The following is a 24,833-nucleotide window of genomic DNA, read 5'->3' on the forward strand; positions in this document are numbered from 1 at the left end:
TACACAATTTATTTTTAATTATTCCTTTTTTTTTTTTTCCTCTATAGGGATGCCCTCTGATTCTTTATTAGTTTATTTGCTTTTATTGCTACTCATTCATTTCACATCTGGAGAAACAGAAGTGAAATTCAGTGGACAAACAGAATTTGTAGTTAATGAAACAAGTACAACCGTTATACGCCTTGTAATCGAGAGAACAGGGAAGCCTGCTAACGTCACAGCGATTGTGTCGGTAAGAAACCATGCCAGTTGTATCGTCACTGAATATTAATGTATTTTTGAAGCTTTGAATGTTGCTTATGCTTGTACCAAGACAACAAAAAGGAATGTGATACTTCACTGGGACAGTGCTTCAATTTGAGGGAAGGAATTGTCCCGCTCTGCGCTGCACTGGTGCAGCCTCACCATGAGCACTGTGTACAGTTTTGGGTGATACAGAATACAAAGGACATGAACTATTAGAGAGCATTCAAAGGAGGGCAACAAAGATGGTGAAGGGTCTCGAGGGCAAGACGTACGAGGAGCAGCTGAGGTCCCTTGGTTTGTTGAGCCCAGAGCAGAGCAGGCCGAGGGGAGGCCTCATGGCGGCCTGCAGCTCCCTCACGAGGGGAGCGGAGGGGCAGGCGCTGAGCTCTGCTCTCTGGGGACAGCGACAGGACCCGAGGGGACGGCATGGGGCTGGGACAGGGGAGGGTCAGGCTGGGGGTTAGGGAAAGGTTCTGCACCCAGAGGTGGTCGGGCACTGGGACAGGCTCCCCAGGGACATGGTCACGGCACTGAGCCTGATGAAGTTCAACGAGTGTTTAGACAATGCTCTCAGACACATGGTGTAGTTTTTGGGTGGTCCTATGTGAAGCCAGGAGTTGGACTCGGTGATCCTCGTGGCCCCCTTCCAACTCAGGATATTCCGTGATTCTACGGTTTGGATAAGCCAAACCCATTTTCTGTAACTGAGCAAATTCCTTTTGTCAGTGTCAGTGGTGTCAAGAAAACGGTTTAAACATTTCCTGAAGGAGCCAGCTCAAGCTGCTCAGGAAAAAGTTTGATATCAATGCTAGCTGTGCATTCATAACGAAAATGCATCTACGTAATGACTTCTCCTTTTCAAGATTACTCTACAACCTGCAGTTTAGGACCTTCTCCCATGGAGCTAGGCTGAAGGAGCTGGGGTTCTTCAGCCTGGAGAAGAGAAGGCCCCGGGGAGACCTCACAGCGGCCTGCCAGTGCCTAAAGGGGGCTGCAGGAAAGCTGGGGAGGGACTCTGTGTCAGGGGTGTAGGGATAGGACAAGTGGGAATGGCTTTAAACCCAAAAAAAGGTAGGTTTAGATCAGATATAAGGAGGAAATGCTTCCCTCAGAGGGCGGTGAGGCCCAGGCCCAGGCTGCCCAGAGGAGCTGTGGCTGTCCCACCCCTGGCAGTGCCCAAGGCCAGGCTGGATGGGGCTGGGGGCAGCCTGGGCTGCTGGGACGGGTCCCTGCCCATGGCAGGGGAGTTGGTTTTAAGGTCCCTTCCAACCCAAACTATTCTGTTATTCCATGATTTTAGGATTTTAATAGCTACTCCAGTTTTTGAGTCAGTTCTTTGAGAAGTCAGAGTTACTATTTTTACATCATTGATTTTATCTTTTAGCTGTTAATAACCATGATTTCAATTGTACTCCATTTAAATGATTAAACCCTTTAGGGTGTGTTAAACTATATGTGTATGGAGTAAGATGCTATTGGGTGTGAGTAAGGACAACACAGCAGTGTAGCAGAGAGGTACTGCTTATGATTCTTTTCAGTGGGTAGGCAAAATAAACTGTGTATCTACACTGTGATACAGTTTATTCTCCTGTATCTAAATATGAAAAATACATACCTTAAAAATCACAATGAATAGAAATTGATCTGTAGGGATTTCAGAGTTTATTAATGTCTAAGGAGGAAACCTTGAGAAAATGTGATTTTAGTTTGAAAGTAGTGTTATATGTTGCCATAACAGAGTAACTTAGTTTCTGTATGAGACCTGATCTCTTTTAGAAAAATAAAAGTAAAAATCCATTTTCATAAAAGTCTTTTGGTAGGTCTAGTGTTGGCTCAGATACTTTAAAAATACAGTTACCAAAATGTCCAGTGAGAGGTTACAGACACAAAAATATCGACTATAATTTGTTTTCTCTTCACTGAAATTCTAATTTCATTATTCTCAAAAAAAGAATAGCTTTTTTCACAGTGGTCTGTTCAAACTATCAGTGCCTATAAGGGTGGTAGTTTAAGGTGTAGCAGCCATGAGGATGTTTTTGAAATGACTTACTGAATGCATTGGAGAATTTGAGAGTTCATCAGGTCACAGTCAAGAAAATCTTGCAAAAACAGGTAAGATGAAGAGGACTATGCCATTTAGTCTCAGCTTCAAACTGTAAAATTAGCCTACAGATTTTGCCAATCTTGACACCACTGGCTCTGTACTCTGCCCTAAAAGCACCTTACTTAATATTTGATTTGGTGCAATTTTCTTTTGTTGAATGATGTGAAAGCAGAGCTTTACATTTTAAAATTCAGCTTGCCCAGCTTTGGCAATCTAAACATTAATTTAGGTTAAACTCCTAAGCTCCTTCTAGTTCCTAGAGTGAGAGAGGAAAGCAGAAGACAGTTGCATCTTAACGTAAGTTTAATTCAGGTGAGTTAATACATGGTGTGCAGCTCTGTGCTCAGAACAATCTTTTAATTAAAAACTGGTCCTATGGTACATTAAGCAAAAGACAACCAGTTTTAAGGAAGGACATCATAAGTGGTTCTGAATAAAGTGTTGTTATTTCTGGTTACTTAGCATGGATACAAGGGGCTATTATTTGTACTTTCTGTCTAGAAATAAATTGTATAACGGCAGGGTAAACAGTGGGAGGAATCATGTGCATAGAAAAGTGCATGAAATCCATATAATTAGTCCAGAATAATATTAAAGAAGATTGTAGGGGAAGAAGAAAATGTCATTCACTTGTGTATTTATTGTAGCTTTATGGAGAAGATACAGGAGACTTTTTTGACACATATGCAGCTGCATTTATACCTGATACAGAAACAAACCGAACAGTGTATATATCTGTCTGTGATGACGATCTTCCGGAGGCTGATGAGACATTCACATTTTACTTGACATTACCAGTAAGTCTAAGTTTTTCAATTTATCCGTTTGCCCAGAAAATGCTATGTAATCTGACAGAAATGAATGGTATTCTGTAGAACTCTGTGCAGTCATGCTTGTGGGTCTGATTTGGAGACTAGCCAGGATGGTTCTTATTGCTCCTTTTAAGAAAGTTTTGTTGTTCCTGTGGGTGTCTATGTGACATTGCTGTGCAGTATAGACATAGTCTGAAACTTCAGCAAACGCTGCATTCAGTTGTGGGTATTTGAAGGTGTTGTGCTGGAGTGCCAAGGAATTAGACTGTGAAGGGTCAGCCTTTCCTGTTTTCCTACACACTGCACCTGCAAGAAGGGGTGGAAGTAGCAAAAAAAGCAGGATGATTTCCAGTCCTGCAGAGGGTAAACAAGACTTCCCTTTGAACAACCAAACATTTTTAAAAAACATATTGATAAATCTGTGCATATGGTTCTATCTCATGTGAGTCATTCTATGAGGAGCCTGCATTCCTTTTTTTTTTTTTTCTTTCTTTTTTTTTTTTTTTTTAAGGTAGCAGTTCATGACTAAGCTTGAAATCAGTTCTGTAAAGAAAAATTTTATGCTTTTAATACATTTCGGGAAATGTTGGCAGTGAATGCAGAAGTCTATATTTTTCCTTCTTCTTTTGACATGTAAATGTAGTAGCTCATTTTTACAACACTGTAAATAATAAGTTTCCTTTAGTTGATAACTCACTTCACATAATAGCTTCAAAGTTTCAGTTTTATACAAGTGTTAGGAAAAAAAAAGAATAATTTTTGAGTTCTTGGCAGAGCTACATGCTTCAAGCCTAGCTCCCTATTCCTAGTAGATTGCCAAACTGTAAGTAATCATTCGAAAGGTTTGTTTCATTCACTTTGCTGTTGACCATATAGAATATACTTCCTAAATGAGGAAGAATTATTTTGGTGCATTCTGTTGCTTTAAATAATTTTTACTGTAATATTTAATAAAAAGATGTACAATTTTCAGAGAATAATATTTAAAACAGTAAAATCAAGATGTTTTTATTTTTGCCTATATTTACCATATTTAATATCTTATTTTTTGTTAATTTTAGAAACCGTCTGCAAAGATAAAGCTTGGCTCACCCAAATCTGTCACTGTAACAGTCTTATCAAATGACAATGCCTTTGGAATAATTTCTTTTAACATGGTATGGCTTTTTATATGGTATATATGAAAATTTTAGAAAGCATAAAGGTGAAATTTTCAAAGATGCTGGTTAGTTATTCAACTGAATCCCTCGAAAACTGATTCTGAGTTACATCTTTTAAACCGTCTCTAGAGGTAATTCATACATATGTATGTAATTCATGCATATATACAGCTTTAATACTACTGTATGCTTTTAGGTATTGAGAAATAGCCTGAGAGCCTCGCACTTGGATGGATATCAATGTTGCTCATCTTAAAGATAAAACTTACTTAAAGTTGTTCAGTCTCACTGCCCCTCATCTATAAGTCAAGATCTAAATATAGTAGGGAAGAAACTGAGGAATAATACCCTAGGAAAGTTAAAGGTAAAAATGTGATTTGAAAATCTTGAGAATATATACATTTTACCATCAGTAGTGAGCCTTATTATACTTGACTGACAAGCTGAGGGAACATTGTCATAATATATGCATTTTATAACACCCTCTGGGATAAGATGCTGTTGTTACTCCAGCAGATGATATTTGCAATAATACAGAGGTTGTATTAGTAGAACGAGTAGCTATGCCTTATTGACAGCATTCTGACAATATAATTTTGTATAGGACTTCTCTGAAAAAACATAAGAACATAAGAAAATTTTAGAGCCACAGTACTAAGCCAAGCTGCTTCTGGGATTTGTGGATATCTTCAAAATCTGTTACCTACAATAGCCTAAAAAAGTGACCAGTGACCTAAATGATTGTCCTGAGTACATTTATAGCTAGCTATCTAATAAACGACTTCATGATGGTGAAAACCTATTTTTAATGGGTGTAGGAGCTCCTAAAAATACCAGTGATGATATGTCAGTGCTTTGTGTATGTTGACTATGTTCATTTACAGAAACAAACAACAACAACAACAACAAAAACACACAAATTGCATTACGTGATACATTTTTATCTGAAATCTTTTAAGGTTTTCATTAGCTGAACTAATTGGTTGCTAGGAAATGTATGCCATCAGTGGACTGGTTTGCGGATTGGATTAACTTGTCTGTGGGAGTTTGGTATTTCTATGGTAACAGTTTCTTCATTCTGCTGTGATATTTGATCTGTGTCTGATTGTCTGTTCCTTTTCTTCCTCATTAGTCTGCCTTAATCACAGTGAATGAGCCCAGGGGCAGAAATGAATTTGTGCCACTCACTCTAATTAGAGAGAGGGGAACCTATGGGACGGTCGTCATAACTTTTGAGGTGAGTTTATCCAAAAGACTTCATACCGTAGTCTGTTGGATTAAACTGAGAGGCTGTAATCATAATTTATTGAAGTGTTTGCAAAAGGGGAAGAAGGACAAAATACCTACATCTACATTAGGTAGATCTGTTTCATAAAAGGGATTCATATTAACCGTCATATAGAAAATACTGTAATTATCTGACTGTTTAATTGACTGTTTAACATTAAGAGGTGCTAGAGAAAACCGAGTATATTCTGTCATTTAGAAAGGTACATGAGGCAACATCAGTATGTATTACTAGAAAATAATGCATATTAAGTATGTAAGAAGTGTCTTATCTAAATTTTTTTAATTTTTTTAAAAAAATTTATTTTACATACAAATATTCAAGTGAGTCTTTAATGATTATCCCAACTTTGAACTGTGAGTGCTCAGGATTTGGTGAATTTCTGTATCTATAATCATCTGTATCTTGATCTCTATCTTGAATCCCCTGCAAATGAAGCTTTTGAAATAATTAATCATGTTGAATACTTATCCTGTTATTTACATATGTGATTTGAATGTGATACAATTACTGACTTCATTGCTTTCTTTTTCTTATCTAGCTCAGACTCTATTATTTACTTTAAAATTACATATAAAATCTTTCATATAGATATTTCTGTACTAGTTGCCTGGTCCTATAGGGTAAGGCTTTAATCTAGACCTCAAAGCTTTAGTCTAGATCTGTCAAAACCAGAAAAGCTTTGCACTGGATTTTATTAATACTAAATACAGCATGAATAGTTAAAGTACTGAATATGATTCTCTGTGCAATTTTTTGCAAATGTGTTTGTTTTAAGGTACAGTAAATTTTACTCTCTGGACAGTTACTTAGGTCTATCTCACAGCATTATAGATGTTGAAAAATAATTTATAAAATGTTCTAAAACCAAAAAATCCCATATGACCTTTAAGAGGCTTTGTAGTATTTTGAGTTTCACTGTTAAATTTAGTATCTTTAATATCACAAGTCAAGATAGAAGGGACACAAAACCAGTAAGTACTATTACTTTGTCTTGGAATTTATTATGAAATACTATTGATTCAAACTGAATTTGCATGAATATCCTTTCTGTAATATGAAAGAGTCAGTTATGCATCAGAATATACTAAAGAGTCCCCATAGGCCTATATGGAAGTAGTTTTCTTCCTCTTATTCTGGAAACACAGGATTTCTTCAGAGTGGCTGTTCTGACTTAACATTGTCTGCCAGAAAAGAGCAGATTTTCACAACTGAATGTTCATGTAAGTTGTAAGTTGGAGATGGCTGAACAGATAGTCATTTGTTATGCAAGTCACACTGCATATTGGTTATTGTACTTGCACTGGATTTGTATTCCTGCTTCATAGACTTCTCATCAGACAAATCAATTCTTTGCAGATAAAAGATGGTCCAAACCCAGCTGAAGAAGACCTAAGTCCAGCTAAGGGAAATATTACATTCACACCTGGGAGATCAAAGCTGATTTATAATTTAACAGTGCTTGATGATCAGGTAGGAACAAGCTGACTTCATCTTAGGCTTTGATACGTAGAAGGTTAACTGAAGTTCTGGAAAGACTTAGAGTAATAAGTTACAAAAAGGATTGGCTTAAATAAGGTTAAAAGCAGTTCTATTTGATGAAGTGATGTTAAATTTTGGCTCTCTGGTCTATTATTTTTACTCTTTCCAAGCTCCCTCTTTAATTCTCATCAGTGAATAGTTTTAGTTTATGAGCATATCCTGGCTGAGCAGACATGTTATCTTTGTCACTAAAGAAAGAATATTACACATTGAAGATTCACAGGGAAAAGACAGATTCAAAAATATTTTTTGTCGTTGTTTGTTTGTGTTTTTTTTTTTTTCAAATATGTTTCAGGGTAGAAACATATTTGAAAAAATCCTAAAAATAGATGAGATTCCTGAAACAAACATGCAGTCTTGTGGAAAGCATGAATACTAGGTGATAATTAGCATTTTTCTGTTTTCAGATTGGCCAATTGAAAAAAACAAACAACACACACAAAAAAAAACCAAACCAAAACAAAAAAAAAAAACACAACATAACTCATAGGTTGTGAGGCTTTCTTTTTATCTCAGAGTAAACAAAACATTCTTCTAATTTGCAACTTGTGATTTTCCTTTTTTCTTACCCGCACTTTTCTTTTGTGTTTTTCTTTTCCTTTATAATAAGCTTAAGAGGGAAAACTGAGACATAAAAATAAGTATATATGATACAAAACAACTTAGTAAGAAGTTCATAAGAAAACAATAATGGTGAAAGGTGTGTGTCTCAGAAGTGAGCACAGAACTGTAAAGCAGCTTGTTTCCTTTTTACTCTTAGTTATAAAAAATGTCCTTCCACATTTCTACTGATAGTCTAGTGTTAAGAGGCTGTGCCAACCTGGGGTGCTGAAGTGTAGAAACATCTCTTTCCAATTCAATGTAATATTTCAGTGACTTACACACAGAAATAAATTATTAGGGTCTTTTCTCTTGGGAGGATGTGATTTTATTTATTTTTATTCTGAGAAATGCTCTCAAACTTCTGTTTCTAAAAGTTTGATCTGTATTTGGTGTGTCTAGTCAATGTCTTTCCACTCTTTGAAAGTCTTTCACAAGTGTATGTGAAAGATGAATTTTGCACAAAAACCTTTATTGATGATGATGATGATAGAGTTCACAAGAATCCAGTAACACTACTGTCAGAACTTAATTTGAGCTTTTAGGATCTGAGTTAGGGAAACCAATGAAACAAGTATTTTTCTGAATTGTGCAGCCTTACAGAAGGTAGGGGACTGCAGTTCTGATTTCCACAGCTCTGCATTTATAGTACTTTTCCTGTGCAGGTTTCCTTTTTAAGTATAATTGCAACTTTAAGAGAAAATTAAAGAGGCAAGGCAGCACTGGAAATCATTTATACTATTATATTCGAAGTTTGACTCATGTATTTATTGGTCAATCATGATGTAATTGAAAGCTCCACAATGCCTTATTTATGTAGGATACTAAGATTTTATCTGCAACTAAAATGGCATGTACGTTCTGACTGTCAAATGCGTATTTTTGTACTGCAAGACAGTATATGAACTAGTGAACTAAAACAAGCGTAAGTTAACATCAATTTTAATAAGATAAAATAGGAAATAGTAGTGTAGGAGAGAGGTGACAGAGAGCTTGCAAATCTCACGCTGGAAAAAAAAACAAACAACCTGCATCAGTCAATAATATTATGCAAGTTTAAGTGCCACAAGTCAAACAAGGGACAAAATTGGCCTCAGCTACAAAGACAGCTGCGTGCATACCCTTTGTGCCCTGAAACAGGATCTAAGGGTGGCCAATTAACAAATGTGTAAAAAGAGAAGAAATATTGGACCACAAGGAATTCTGAACTTTTTTTGCTCAGTAAACAGAACTACATGGAAAGGATTCATCAGCCCTATAACAAAGCAATGCCATTAGTAACACATAAGCAATTTTGTTGTGGAATTTATCTCAGAAGCAAATAATACTGTTTTTTCTGAGAGTCCACAACAAGAATGAGATGTGAGGATCTTATGTAATATTTAAATATTCCTTCTAATCTCTCTGTATTAATAAAATAATGATATTTTCCAGTTAAACAGACTTAGCCTATCAAGACTGGGGAATAAAATGTAATAATATAAAGTAAAAAATATTAAATTCTGCAATTCAAGGCTTATAAACCCTTCTTTTTTGTCTGCTGCATCAGTTATTAGAGACTAAAGAGCTAAAACTAAAGTGCAGTTCTAAACAAACCACATGTAGAAATGCCAAAGTCTAATTAATAGATAAGCATCAGCAAGCACATTCTCAGAGCTGTGACTGAAGCTCTGCTGGGAATGTGAGTCTGTCTGAAAGTAGGAACTGTTCTTTTTCCTGTTGAATAGGAACAAAAGGGCCAAGGTAGGTTGTGTTCATATGTTGTTCCTCTGTTCTTTCAGGCATGCATAGATGTAAAATGGTGTTAACATCAGCAAATAAAGATGTCAGACTAAATAACTGGCAGGAACACTTGTGTCCAAGCAGAGCAACTTCCACAAGTTGGGTTTGGATCTCCTCACACTCTCTAGTTGGAAAGATAGAGCTTCATCTGATTCTTGCCTAGTTTTTATTTGCCCTTTTTTTTTTTTTTTGTCTTTTCCCACTTTTTCATATTTCCATAGCATAGAAGTATGTCTTAGAAAATGGAAACATTCAATTTTGAGAAGGGATTTTCAAAGTTGCAAGCGAGTTTCTTTTTGCCTGTTTATTTTAATGTGAAAAGGGTTGTAATGTTTATATTATTTCCCTTTATTGCTAAATATACATAACATATTTCTAAGTAAGTGTTCTGCTTATATTTGAAATGGGACTTACACCCTGTTGCTACTATTATTTTTCCAGATACCTGAAAATGATGAATTGTTTGTTGTTCATCTCAGGAGTGTGGAGGGAGGGGCTGAAATCAACACCACAAGGAATTCTGTTCAGATTAATATTAAGAAAAATGACAGCCCTGTGCGATTTGCTCAGAGCACTTACATGGTGCCTGAGGAAGTCGAAATGCTCACAATTCAAGTGACTCGTGGTAAGGATGACAGTGGAAAATTAATTGGACCTGATGAATGTGAAGTCTCTGTCAGTTACACCATCATAACTGGGAATTCAACAGCACATGCACAGCTCAATTTAGACTTCCTAGATCTTCAGCCAAATACAACTATTGTCTTCACACCTCTAGTTCATGAAGTATATATGAAATTCAAGATCCTTGATGATGCCATACCAGAAATTGCTGAGACCTTCCAAATTATGCTTCTTAAGGACACGTTACAGGGAGATGCTGTTTTGGTTAATCCATCTGTTGTTCACGTCACCATCCAACCAAATGATAAACCCTATGGAGTGCTTTCAATCAACAGTATCCTGTTCACTCAAACTGTTATCATTGATGAAGACCAAATTTCAAGGTACTACAGATCTTCAAACAGTATCTCGTCATGTTAAGGGATTTGTTTGGCACTGTAAAGCATCCTTAGGATTTCACTGACAGTAATTATAAAATCAGTAGTGAAAAATTAATATAGAAATCACCTACTGTGTAATTATTATAAACGATATAGAATTTTCAAGGGAGAAAATGTCTAATTATGCAGAAGTATTTTAATATTTATGAACTATATATGAGAACTGTAAATATTTAATGACATTATCAAAATACTGAAAAACCCTTAATCTAAAAGATGGATCAGTGAAGTTGTGATGCGGCCACACACCCATTCATACAAGTGGAAAATATATTTCAGGCTTCCTTTCCCAGTAAATCTTTGTCTATACTGTATTTAAAGTCAGTCTGTGGTTAAAAAATGGTGGTGAGTGTCTTCTGTGAAGTACTGAATACCCATAGACTTCCAAAAAAGTTAAATACATGTAATTTTACAGATAAATTAAAAACAAATCTCCACACAAATCTTTACAAGCAGGACTAATATCTATACAATATTGCCAGTTTTAGTAAAAATGTCCACTGCTAGCTAGTGATGGTGGTTCATCCCCAGAGAAAGAGGTGATGTATCAACCTATGATTTTATGAACAATTTCTAGTATGTAGAGCCCAGCACTTCAATATTCACTTTTTTTTTTTTTTCTTTCTTATACACAGATACAGGAAACGTGACATTTCCATAATCACAAATATTGATAAATTATATTTCAGTGCATAGGCAAATAGTTGAGTCACTTTATTTTAAATAAAATCATTATTTAAACACTCATGCCTGACAACTGTATTTTGATATAGTCCATAAAACAGTGTAGAAATTTAGTTGAGAAAAAGTTTTCTGAAATTTAACATCTTTCCTGAGAAAAAATATAAACATGCCAACTTTCCTCTTCTCAGTAGCTTTCTTACTGTAAACAAAATAAATTTTAACTAATGTCTTTAGATATATTACTCATGTCTTTATGTATATTATCTCATGAATAAGCAACCTGAGAAAAGTCTACTTCTGTGGTATGATTTCACAAATTTTAAGTCCTGACTCAAATGTCAGTAGCAGCAGTTGATATCGATTCCACTGAAGTCAGTATAAATCTTCCAGGGAACAGATAGCTAAGTAAACTGATATTAATTATAATTGCATGTTACAGATTTTTATTTTCATTCAAAACCATAGGTTTGAAGGGATCACAATCGTAAGAAATGGTGGAACACATGGAAATGTTTCTGTGACCTGGGTCATAACTCGAAATAGCAGTGATCTGTCACCTGTGACTGCAGACCTTGTTCCAGAGACCGGGGAGATACATTTTGATCAAGGACAGATGCTGGTCACGCTTTCACTGACCATTATTGATGATAACATACCAGAAGAAGCAGAGCCCTATCTTCTGAAGCTCTTAGCTCATACAATACAGGGAGGCGCAGAAGTCAGCGAACCATCTGAGGTAAGTTTGATTTCAGAACTTGTTTTGAGGAGGTGATAGATAATAATTAGGGAGTAGGATTAGGATTAGGATCCACCAGTTTTGGTGGATTGGCTAAATTGAAGTAGTTGTGCTTGAGTTTAAGTGAAGCAAGCTGATGTATTCTCAGTATAAAGAGCCACATCCAAAGTCTTTGGCTTAACATATTTTATAAGGCCAGACCTATTTAATGCAGTAGCATTTAGCTTAGAATATTCCCATCATAAATATCATTGCATAAATGCTATCTTGATTGGTTGCTTGCTAAGAGAAGGTTGAGCATTTATTTTCACTTGCTTATTTGCTGTAGGTACTGGAATGTTTTACACAGAGTAACAGCTTCAAGAGGATGGCTTAGTGATTAAGACTAACCTCTGAACTTTTAAATAAGGGGTAATTAGCATTACTGACAATTCTGTGACTCAGGTCCCTACTTTGCTTTTTGAACATATGATTGGAATGAATTTGGTGAATTAAATGATTTTTTTTTCACAGTCTGAAATATATTCAAATTATTCACTTTGGCTGCTGAACCAAAAATCAGTTATTCAAAGCTCATTCTGACATAGATGAGGCATAGCAGGAAAGTTGCTGCTATCAGTGCTGTGCTGCTTGTGCACAAGCAACACTTTGGGGCTGTCAATCTGATTTCTTTCTTGAGTGCCAATTCACTAACGATAAAAATGTATGATGACAGTCAGGACATACTTTCATGAAAACGTGAAAACTGTGGTGTATATTAATTGTAGCATTGAGTAAGTGATGCTGTTTTCTGTTTTGCAGCTTTTGTTTTACATTCAGGACAGTGATGATGTTTATGGCGTAATAAAGTTTTATCCTTTGGAGAGTCAGAAGATTGAAAGTAATCCAACAGGACGCTTTTTATCCTTGAGTTTTGTAAGGGAGAAAGGAACAGTTGGAAATGTGCAGTTAGTTTATACTGCACTGTATATTCCAGCTGGAGCTCTGGATCCTGAGAGAGCAAAAGATGGCATTCTAAATATGTCTAGAAACAGCATCCTCCTGTTTCCAGAAGGAAAAACACATCATACTTTGAGTATACCAATAAGAAAAGATGCATTTCTTCAAAATGGTGCTCATTTCCTCATACAGGTATCTCAGCTGTTTTTTTTTTGTTTTTGTTTTTTAGCTTATTTAATATGAGGAATATGATTCAATAATTGATCCTTCCCCTTGACTGTAATTTAAATGACCATTCCTGTAAAAAAAAAAAAGTGCTTAGCTCTGAAGCAAAGATTTTCTTATTTAAAAAGACATCTTTCATAACTATGCTATAAAGTTTTCTATCCCTAATCATTAGTAATTAAACAAATTTTAAAACTAAAGAGGATTCAGGTACTAATCATGGAATTTATCAAAATGAGATCAGCGTTGTCTGTTGCTTGCCCCTTGAAGCATGTTTCTGCTTGGCCTCTGACTTGGAACGTGAAAAAAATAAGGTTCTTAAAATTAAATTACTGAAGCAGGAAAAATTTCAGAAATGACATGCAAGTAAATGTATCTTGGGCTTGATACAGGTCCTTCTCCAGCAGGTCATCCCCCAGCCTGTACTGATACTTGCGGTTGTTCCTTCCCAAATGCAGGACTCTACACTTGCTCTTGTTAATCTGGTTCATCTTGTTAATCTTGCTCATCTGGTTTCTTCCTGCCCAACTCTCCAGCCTGACCAGGTCCCTTCCAACCCCTACAATTCTGTGATACTGTGATCTTTGCTCTTCCAGCTGAACTATTCTAAATTAAAAAGGGTCAAATATACATTATATATTATATGTATATTATATTGCATTTATATATAAATTTGTTAGGAGAACTTACTTTTTTTTTTCCCTGTATAGTTTTCTTCACTTTTTTCTTTCTTTTTTTTTTTTTCTATCTCAATTTGTAAAAGATAACTTTTATCATCGTTGAAGGTGTTGATGTTATATCCATGAATTTCAAATTTGCCAGGTTTTGTATTTTCCTTATAGTCTACCAAAGACGTTGTAATCACTTCTAAGACCTTTGAAAGATTTCCTCCCTCCACATCCTTCTCCCTACATTCTCTTACAGGAGGAATAATGAGAACAAAAAGTTTTGCCAGAATTATATTGTTTATCTAATACGCAATTTTATTTATTTATTTATTTATGGCATTCACAGTTAGATTAGGAATTGCCTTCTGAAATACTAGAACACGTTAGTATGTTTTATGATTGCAAGAGGTTTGAGAGATCCACAAAATTCTTAAATGTCTAATTCCATGTATTCAATTTTTTTTTTTTTTTTTTTTGTCCTTTGACTGTAGTCAAGACACACATCTGATAAATATTTCAGAATGTTCAGTCATTCCAAGCACTTTGCCTGGATTTTCAAACTGTAGATTCCAATCTGTTTTTTTTTTTTTCTGTACTTTCTCCATGAACTATAAATAAAATCTTTGTTTGAAGAAATTAAATCAGAGGAGCTTTCCAGCTCAAATAATTAATTTAGAAACTCATAGAGAAGGAAAACACCACTATTTATCACTGTGACAATCCTTCTGCATCGTGAATAAATGATAATCTCAGTGAACATGTTTAGAATGAGTTGTACTTAGGCAAAATAAAGAATTGACTCAGGAATCAGCAGAGAAGCAAATGAAACTGTAGGATGAATAAAGGTACAGGAGATAATGTTAATGTGAGATATATTCCTTAGTGACACCTTCAATTAAATAACGTGCTGTAATCAGAGATGCGGTTTTTGGTATAGCTAGGAAGATTAACTCTGAAAATTAAGCTCATAAACTAATTGTTATTGTTCAAATAACTATATATTTTTTTCTCTTTGTACTGGTTTCCTTTAAAAGGTACTAAAGGAAACATTGCAGAAAGAGTAAAATCTCTGTTCTTTATTGATTATTACTTTATTCCAAAGGTACCATACAGGATCCAAATACAGCATACACTTTAAATAGAGCAAATTGTTTTGGCTGTGTAGTATTTCAGAAAGTTTACTGAGCTAATAACCGCACAATGGTGCACTTTCATCCTGTTAATTGCAGAATCGGGGCCTATGCTAGGAGAAAGCTCAGAAAAGAGGAGAAACAAACAGTGCCATCATCTGTTCTTCAGACTTTTGATAACAAGTTGGAATGGTTGAGAATCAGTTACTAAATACAGTATTTGTAAAACATTTCCATCTATCATCAGATAAATGTTCATGCATATTTCTGGGTGTTACTCAAGCAGTTGTGGAACAAAATATGATACAGCCCACATATTTATAGAGTTTGGTTTCAAGAACTGTAAGACTTTAAAAATCATCTTTTGAAATGGTGAACCATGATTACTATATGAATTTAAGAAAGGCCACTATTTTTTCCCCCCAAAATAAAGCTTTACTCTATGATAACACCTGATAACTCGAAGAAAAAATGTCAGTGGGAGTTTATGCCCCAGTGAAATGTTCACAGAAATATATGCAAATCTGTTATGGAAACATTTATTGTAATGATGCATGTAGACAGAATCACATGGAATAAATAATATTTGAAGGAAATAATTAAACAGGCAAGTTCTGCTTTCCTTGGTGTGTCACTACTGGTGCTGGACTTAGCGAGTGATGCTTCCCTTTTAAAGAAAAGGATGAAAAAAAATCTATTTCCTCTTAGTATCTATAATCTATCAGAAATGCAGTGACAAGTAAAATACAGTTTTGAAATACTGTACTGAATTTAAATTCTTAATGCGGCTCTGGTAGTTCTTAGATAGAGAATTCCTTAAAATTTTGTGGAGAGGAAAGAAAAGTGGATTATTATTTGGCTGTTTGATCAAGGGCTGTAAATTATTATGACTTCAGTGATTTCCCTAGATTTTTATCAATGCAAGACACAAAAAATGATGTTAGACAATTGCCTATGCTGCTCATCAATGACTGTTGTTAATAGCTCTAGTAATGTATCAGCTGATCTGGAACAGAGTCTCTCTCTCTGGCTTGATCTGTGTTTAATTACATACACTAACATGATTTGTCTGGGAGGTGTACCATTCTGCTGACAGCTCAGCAATATCCACTTAATTTCTTTGACATGTCTACTTGCAATTTTTTATAACAGCAGTGCTATCAGTAGGAAGAATTTGCTCTGGAGATGTATACTTCCTGCATATGAAAATTACTCTGAAATGTCAGAACTGTTCTGACTTGGTGCTGAGGCTTCTTATTTCTCACTTTTCTCTTACTTTTTCCTACAGCTGGAAGGAGTTGAACTGGTGAACAGAATTCCTCTAGTCCCATCTGTGAGTCCTAGATTAGGCGAAATTCGAAATATTTCTTTGAGGATTACTCCAGATATTGCAAATGGAGAAATAGGCTTTATTAGCAATCTACCGATTATTCTTTCTGAACCAGAAGATTCCCCTGCTACGCTGGTAAGTAAGCCTTTTTATATTGTCTTTTGCTATGGAAAACTTATTTGGAGAAGGTGGAGTTTGCTGTATTCAGTGTAGCATTTGAAAATTAATGTGAGGAAAAGCCTTCCTCTAAGTTCTATCTTATCCTAAATATTCTCTTCTTTAAAAAAAAATAACAATAATAATGCTCTGAAATAATCTGTTACTAATTTCCAGAGAAGTGAGATTGGTCTTTGCTTTCTGTGTAAGTATCTAAAACCAGTTAGCCCTTGATGCTCACACAGAGCAAAAGATACTGCAGTTAGTCTCTCTCACCAATTGCGAGCATAGTCATGTAAAGTAGGACTGACACAAATCCTGAATAAGATAGATCATTTCCCATTCTCAAATTAGAACTGGCCAAACTTTTGTTTTTATTATTATTTATTCAAATAGTAATTTGCAAGGGAGTAATCGGTTTTGCATCTACTTTTGCAAGTCACAACAAATTAATGTGTTTCACAGGTTTCCATTGCATTGCATCGAGATGGGACTGATGGTCAAGCAACTGTGTTCTGGAGTTTGAAACCCTCTGGTCCCAATCAAAAGGCGGTAACACAGGATGATATAAGTCCTTTTAACGGCTCCGTGGTTTTCTTATCTGGACAAAGTGATACCACAATTAACATCACCATTAAAGCTGATGATGTACCTGAAATGAACGAAACTGTGTTATTAACTTTGGACAGGTATTGTACCCTATTCTCTATTCATATGTATCAGCTGCAGTACTCAATTTATGCATAACAGATTAGCACAGTGTTAATTACATGGTATTGCTTGCATTGTGTTGATATGTGTCTGAAGAAATAGTGGGCCCTTGTTTCAGACTGTGTATGGGTTCTTTGGAGATCAATGTAAGAAACCATTTTGCATTTATTATCTAATGACTTAACTGTTTATATTTTCATGAAAATTCTGTATGCTATTTAGAAAGTTCTTTCAGTTTTGATCTTTTTTATAGCTCTTGGTTTTAACACTTTTTTTTTTCGGAAAAATAATATTTAGTAAGATAATGGGAAAAACTAAAGTGAGAACTAAAAAGCAATGCAGAACTTTTTCTGTCAGAAAAAACATTTATAACTTGGGTGTCACTGTAGAATTAGACTTGCAGTTTATTTGTTTGATCTGCATGTTCAATATTCCTTGATAATTAGATACTTCTGTCAGCTCATAGCCCCCAGAATATCCCAGTGTGACTATTATTGCAGTCTTCTGCTAATGAGAATGCAGTGGGGTTTCTGAAGCACAGTGTTCTGGTCTCCCTTCTCATCTAGTGGAGGATTTTAGGATAACAGGCTGTAAGGGCCCTCAGGTGATACTATTATCTGCATGTGAACACTGTTCAGAAAACTTAAATTAGTTTATAATCAGGAGTCTTTTCCCTCTTTGAGTTACTAACAAGAGTGTCTTGGCTATATCGTCTGTCCTGCTTCCCACAGCTCAGTTACATAAGTAAATACAGAAATACCACCACACGTGCTCTTGTATTACCTCCTATTTGTCTAAGGTACATTTTCCACTTTTACTGAAAACATACTACAGTGGTCTGCCAGCACCAGCTTCCACACTGAACATCTACTACTTACATAGTCCTTACCTTATGCAGAAGAAGTATTTTTATTCTGTACAGGAAGCGTAGGCTAGCTCTTAGATATCCACAACAGATATCCACAGTGATTCCACATTAGCAAACAATAGGCAAGAAGCTCCTCACGCTGTTGTTGATCACTAGAAGATCCCATTTCAGAAAACATGGTTTTCGAACATCTTTATGGCACACAGGGAAGATGTTATTCCTTTGCGGGATTGGCTTGCTTGATTAAAAGGTGGCTGGTTAACGCATGTAGCTCAGAACTAGTTATTTTATTTTACCTTGGCTACTCATTACATTAAAAAGGCAATCCTTTTCAGAATAAAAACAGAGACTATTGCAAGCAGTTCTCCGCTTTCTTTCTGTGGGAGAAACTGGTTTGTCTCAAGGAATTTTTTTAGAGTCTCTGGCACAAAGGGGGAAACTAGGATTAGAAATGATGGTTCAAGTTTTGAGTGTAAGGTGGCCAAGAATGCAGAGTGGTATTGAGGTAAACAAGTAAGTAGATAGAAGTAAGCAGCATGAAAGGGTAACTTTTTTGATTCACGTGTGTGAAAGTACAGTTTTCTGCCATTTATCCTGAGTTACAACTGTAGGCTATACCTTGAAAATGGTGGCTGCAACAGGGATCGAACTGGCAGCTGAACAAATACAACCAGTGTTCTGCTTTTGCTGTGTATGGTGCAAGCCGTAGGCTCTGTTGATCATGAAGTGGATGGTGAAAAGTGTGCCAACAGTAAGCAGCTTTCCCACACTTGGCAGGGTCAGAGAGTGAACCGAGGAACAGGTGGTCTGTCCTGGAAAAAGAAGTAAGCAAGGAGGAGATAGAATCTGAACTTTTCTCTAGACCTTGGTAGCATCCCTCACTTCAACTAATTAGCAGAAGCCAAGAATGAAATGACTGCAGAGATCATCCTTTCAGTACTAGACATGACTCTTCAAATTGGGGCTGAAGGATACTGGCAGGGTTACGTGTAAGCCCGTGCTATTGCTTTCAGCCTGGCTGGTATTTTGTGGACAAATAGAAGATTTCAGTTTCCGAGGCTGGCAGCCAGCACCTCACAGCAGTAGTGAATGAGCATGAAAACAAAGATGCACTGTGCTGTAGATGTGCTTGTACTGTTCCATAAATTGTAGCATAAGTCAGCGAGAAAAGAAAGCATGTAAGAACTTTAATGAAACTATAGACATAGACATATGTTCATAAGAATTCAATGTATTACAATTATTAATAGCACGGGTAAAATAATCAAAATAATTAGTTCTAACAAGGATGTATTATTTACGGCTTAGTGGTATTGTCAAGGCAGTTCAATTTTAAATAAGCTTTAAGTGCATCCATAACTATATTTTTTCCAAGCCATTAAAAACAATGTTATCCTTTCTTGCTTTATGGTCTCTATACTTAGACCATAGATATTAAAACTAGCTCTGAATTTTGTCCACAAACTGGAGGAAAATGTATAACATGAAAAATATGATTCCAAAGAACACAGATGAGTAATGATGAGTAATGAAGGAGCAAGAGAGTCTTGTATCTGCTGAAGCTTCTTTATATTTTCTTTTTTTAGGAGCAGATTCAGGTTGAATGCCTGCCCTATCTGAATAGGCCTGAATTGAGACCAAGCATAAATAAAACCAGATGTCTGTAGTGAAATCTATGTGAGAAAGGAAAGACCTTGGTCTTCTTGATGAATGTAGGTGGAACAGGCCATGGAAATTGTGTGTGTGCTTTGTGAGAGCATATATGCATACTAGGGCTGTTCATTTTACCTGGTAAGCACAAACAGAAATCAGTTTTTTTTAAATCTGATTGCTGTTTTTTCCTTCTACACAACGTAATCTCTCACTGGCAGTTATCAGCCCCTCAGTTAAGGTGCAGACAGCTATCAGTTTGGCACCTGGCACAACCAGAGGGCCAGAACCTGCAGGGTATGTGGGCTGGGGACGTGGCCTGTGTGTGTGCTCATGAGTGAGTGGTGTGAGACTGAGAACTTGGAGACTTTGGGATCTGGGGATAAATCACTTTTATTTTGTGGAAGTGATAATCAACAAACAGACAACTGTTTAGGCAGTCCTTATGCTCCAGCATTTTTTGAGTCTTAACTCATGGAAGTTAGGATGCCAGAACAGATCCATATGCATATGTTATGACATAAATCTCATTTACTATATATAATAAACTGAAGCAACATTATTTGGAAATTTTTATAGTTCTAGTGATTTCAGTGATGGGATACAGATTTCCATAGGCTGAAATTCTGTCATCAGTTTATGTGGAAAATGATTAGACCTATGAGTTATGAAGTAATTTTTTGAAAATTACAAATGTAAAATACAGACTTGACTATTTCACTGTGAAATATCTGGCAGTTTTTAAACATTTTTGGGTTTAAGAGGTTGCTACATGTCAAAAAGTTAGAAAAGCATAGGAGGGCCATTTAAATCACTGTGTAGTGTTGATGGACAGGGCTTAAGGGTTTGTGTGTTGTGGGTTACTCACTGCCATACTGCTTAATGGAGCTAGGATTTTCTCCTTATTTGGTAATTCCCTTTGGTTAGTGTCTGTTTCAAAACCATATCTATCTTACTTATGTAAATTTTCATAGAATCACAGAATAGCTTGGGTTGGAAGGGACCTTAAAGATCATCAGTTTCCAACCCCAGTGCCATGGGCAGGGATGCCACCCATTAGATCAGGTCGGCCCACAGCCTAGTCCAACCTGGCCTTGAAAACCTCCAGGGATGCCTCAAGGGTTTGATCAGACTGTGTTTTAACGGGGAAAAAGTCATTTGAAAATAGTAGAATGTTGAAATGAGTGCGCTGGACACCTACTGCTTGTTTTCATTACTTCTCAAAATAACAACAACATATCTCTCCTGCTATGACTCAGAAAAATTAAAATAGCCTCAAAAATCAAATAAATGATGGATTAAACCTGGAGAGAAGGTGTTTCCTCTGATGAGAGGCACTATGGAAAGTCTAATGTGGCAAATCCTACTTTAATGCAGTTCTTTAGAGCTAGAGCCTGCCTCTAATTAAATCAGTAGATAATCCTGAAAAAATTGAAGAGGGGGTGAACACTGAATGCAAGCAAATTGAGTAATGTTCCACAAGCAATTTCAATTCCCCCTTTTTGAGATACCCTGATAGAAAAGAAAGTCTTTTAGAGAAGTGTGGTTTAATAATGACAGCCATGTAGATTCACAGTGGAAATTAAGTTTCTCATGTGTCTTTCAGAACACTTAGGTTCTGCAGAAATTCCAGATTTTGTCAAAAGTTATTAACTTCAAAGCTATTTTTCATTTATTTATTTAATTACTTTGTGGTTCTAGTTCGTTCTTAACATTGAAATTCTCATGGTACCTTAAACTTAGTCAAAAGTCTAATTTCTCCTATTTTCTTGTACTGCGTGTTTAAAAAAGTGTAAGAAACATTTTGAAGCTCCTGTTAGTTGTCCTAACATCTGTAGTTCTTGCTACATAATAATTATGATTTTTTTTTACTGAAAGAATTTCCCTAATGATCAGTCATTTCACATTAGTCTTGTTGTATAAGAAATGCTTTACACACTTTGAGGTTGTATTTCTTATGGCAGCATCATAAGCATTGCGAGGGTTTACTGTCTGTGACGATATGAAACTTCATGTCCATGCATAGCCATTTTACAGGAAAAAATAAGCTGAGGATAAAAACAGGGAAGTGGCTTTCCCAGTGATTGGTATCTCCTTATTCCTGGTCAAGAGTTCTTTTCACTGGCTGGAGCTGCTGGCCACGGTTAAGCCACCATGTCAAAGCAGCTGTTTTAACTTTTATTGCTGCTTCTGAATAGCCCTCTTTGTCCTGTTTCCATACTGCTGTCAGAGGAACACCTAAAGAGCTGGTTTCACATACCATGGAGTGAAACAGGACTGAACTGGACCCGTGTAGTGTCAGGCAGTCTGGGAGCATCTCCTCCGTGGTGTAAGGGTGGTATATGAACGCCCCTCTGTTCTTCGAGGTTGGAAGTGCACATGGCAGGGGATGGGGCTGGTGTCCTGGCAGCTCTCTGGTGGCACGGACCCTGTGTCCAGCCCCGTAGCTCCTCCGGGTCGATCTGAGCTGGCTGCTGGAATTATTATGCAGCTATTTGCTGAACGCTTCACCTTGCCTGGTTTAGCCCTGTACGGACTTAGGTTTAGCACATGAAGAGTACACTGAACCGAAAAGCAAGCATTTGGATTAAAAGGATAAAAGTTTGCAGGATGTGAGTATGATAATTGCATTACAATGTAATTGTTCAAAACAATAGAATTGGGATTTTTTTTTTTTTTATTATTCCTAGAAAAAAGTAAACCTGTGAGAATACTTTACAACAAACATTTTGGATTTAAATTTAAAATGTACTTTCCTAATTTATCTTTGTTCTCTTAATTCTTCTTTTTTTTTTTTTTCAATACTATTTTTTAAAAATTTCTTGTTAGGGATATGCATTCTATGTTATGAAAAGTTACATGTATATGCCTTAGAGTATAGATATAAAGAATACTACTGAGTGCACCATTCTTAGAATCACAGAATGGCTCAGGTTGGAAGGGACCTTAAAGATCATCCACTTCCAACCCCTCTGCCATGGGCAGGGATGGCACCTACTAGATCAGGTTGGCCACAGCCTCATCCAACCTGGTCTTGAATACCTCCAGGGACGGGGCAGCCACAGCTTCGTTCATTCATTGTTTGCTTAACAGCATCTTGGAGCTGGAAACCTAAACCTAGCTGCTTCTATTAAGTTTCTGCATAGGATGTTTTATGACTTTTTGGAGAAGTAACTAACATTACTGTGCCAGGGCAGTGATAGCGGTCTGACCACTCATGATATCAGCCAGAGAAAAAAAATGACCAGATAATAAATAAATAAACAAACAAACAAACAAATAAGTAAATAAATAAAAGGATCCAGGTGTTCAAGATGGGGTTTGTATGGAGAAACCACCTGAACAATGTTCTTTTTTACCAGTTGATGGACTGAATTTTACTGGTTGCTTCCTGACCTGAAAGCTGTCTAGGTTTAATACATAACAAAAGCTCACTTGATATAGTGATTCATTTTTATTTTCTGTTGTAAATTATTTTACTAACAGCTTAGCAATATAATTAAATTTTAGCATTACCAACTCTGGAATCTTCTCCTTGATCTTTTCATTGTGTTAATATTTTGCTGTTTTTTGAATGCTTTTGCATGTTTCTGAGGGAAGGGAGAATGTCTCAATATATACCTAGCTTCAGTGAATATCAATAACAAATTTCAATTAATTCAGACTTCCTATTCGAAAGAACGTCTGTGAATGTATTTACTTCTCAGAATTTAGAGTGAACTCTTGTCTGTATTGAATTCCAAATCTAAATTATTTTTGAGATTAGTGGAGCCCAATTATCACCTTACAAACACTGTTTTAATCTGTTTTTGGTGCTTTGATAGACGATACAGTTTTTGTATTTAATGTATTTTTGATTAAGAAAGCCAAAATACATGATTACTATTGCAGAATAATGCTGCCCTTTTGACTGACTTCATGTGGCAGTTTTGTTATAAATGCTTGGTTGAAACTTGATTTAATTTTTTAACCTTTTGATTAGCAAATACCTTTTCCTTTCCCCTTTTTCTTTTTTTTTTTTTGTCCCTTTATTTCCTTGTCCCCTCTTTTTCCCCTTTTTCTCCTTCTGCTTCTCTTTCTTATATTTGTATTTATGTTATACATGTATATATACTACTTTGGTAATCTGATTAACTAAAAAATTGTTGTAAATGAGGTTTGCTGTGATTTTGTGCCTAATTACTTTTCCTTGTGTACCCATCAGTACTCTTTCTGTGCTTATCTGTTTTTATCATTACTTTGTCAGACTGATGAAACACCATATCACAGAGGCACGTGGATGTATTTCCCTAATAAAGGGTTATAATCGTGGATGGCTGCTGCAGTTGTGATCACGCAGTCAGTAATCAAGCTCTTTGAGGAGGGCTTGGTAGGGAACACCTTGAGTGGCTCTTGACATGCTGAATTGGTCACGGGGTCACTCCTCCTAAGTGGGAACTGCCCACTTGCTGGCCTTTGTCAACAGGAAAATGCCAAGCAAGCAGGGTTCCCATAAAAAGAACATTATAAACTTTTGGAAAGTAAAAAGAAAGCCTTCTTTTTTTTTTTTTTGTCCCTTTTGTTAGTTTTTTGTTGTTTTGCTTTTTGTTCTTTTATAAGATGGGTAGTATTGAAATTTTAGTAAGTGGCACTTTCATTACTTTCTACATCCTCTTTTTTTTTTTTTTTTTTCCTCTGTGTTGACAGGGTAGAGACAGAAAGGTTTGTCGTGTTCTTTGGGTAAGTGCGGTGAACTGTTTTCTGTCCTCAGTGAATCAATGCTTTGTTTTAGAAGTGGTTGGTTTGGACAGAAACTGTCTTTATCATTTAATTCCCCCCAGGAATCACGTCTCTGCATCTCTTCAGACAACGCATGCTTCCCCTTTGGTGTTTCGTTTGATGGCATGGGGTTCTTGCTTGAAGGCATTTCTTTATGTAGGATCTGTAAATGATGAAAGTTATGAATGCATGGCTCAGTGTTTGATATTTGAGTGTTTCATGGAATAATGAATTAATTGTTTTAAACTGCTACAAATACAGTTTGCCCCAACTAAATGGCTGAACTGATTAGAGTTACAGAGTAATTTTCTCTAGTCAAAGACAAGGAAAGTTATCTTGATTTAGACTAACATGCATATAATTTATATAACACAGGTTAT

General features: G+C 36.1%; 1 protein-coding gene across 1 annotated transcript in view; it reads left to right on the plus strand.

Annotated features, from left to right (window-relative positions):
* The window catches only part of ADGRV1 (adhesion G protein-coupled receptor V1), a 288,840-nt gene that overhangs the window by 12,007 nt on the left and 252,000 nt on the right, over positions 1-24,833 (plus strand). Inside the window, exons 2-11 of the mRNA XM_083816849.1 lie at positions 48-232; positions 2,998-3,147; positions 4,224-4,319; positions 5,455-5,559; positions 6,970-7,083; positions 9,976-10,541; positions 11,748-12,018; positions 12,820-13,149; positions 16,269-16,445; positions 16,932-17,155. Of these exons, the coding sequence (XP_083672975.1) occupies positions 48-232; positions 2,998-3,147; positions 4,224-4,319; positions 5,455-5,559; positions 6,970-7,083; positions 9,976-10,541; positions 11,748-12,018; positions 12,820-13,149; positions 16,269-16,445; positions 16,932-17,155 (2,218 nt within the window). The remainder of the gene's footprint in view (positions 1-47; positions 233-2,997; positions 3,148-4,223; positions 4,320-5,454; positions 5,560-6,969; positions 7,084-9,975; positions 10,542-11,747; positions 12,019-12,819; positions 13,150-16,268; positions 16,446-16,931; positions 17,156-24,833) is intronic.

This window comes from Anser anser, assembly GCF_964211835.1.
Source record: "Anser anser genome assembly, chromosome: Z".
NCBI lineage: Eukaryota > Metazoa > Chordata > Aves > Anseriformes > Anatidae > Anser > Anser anser.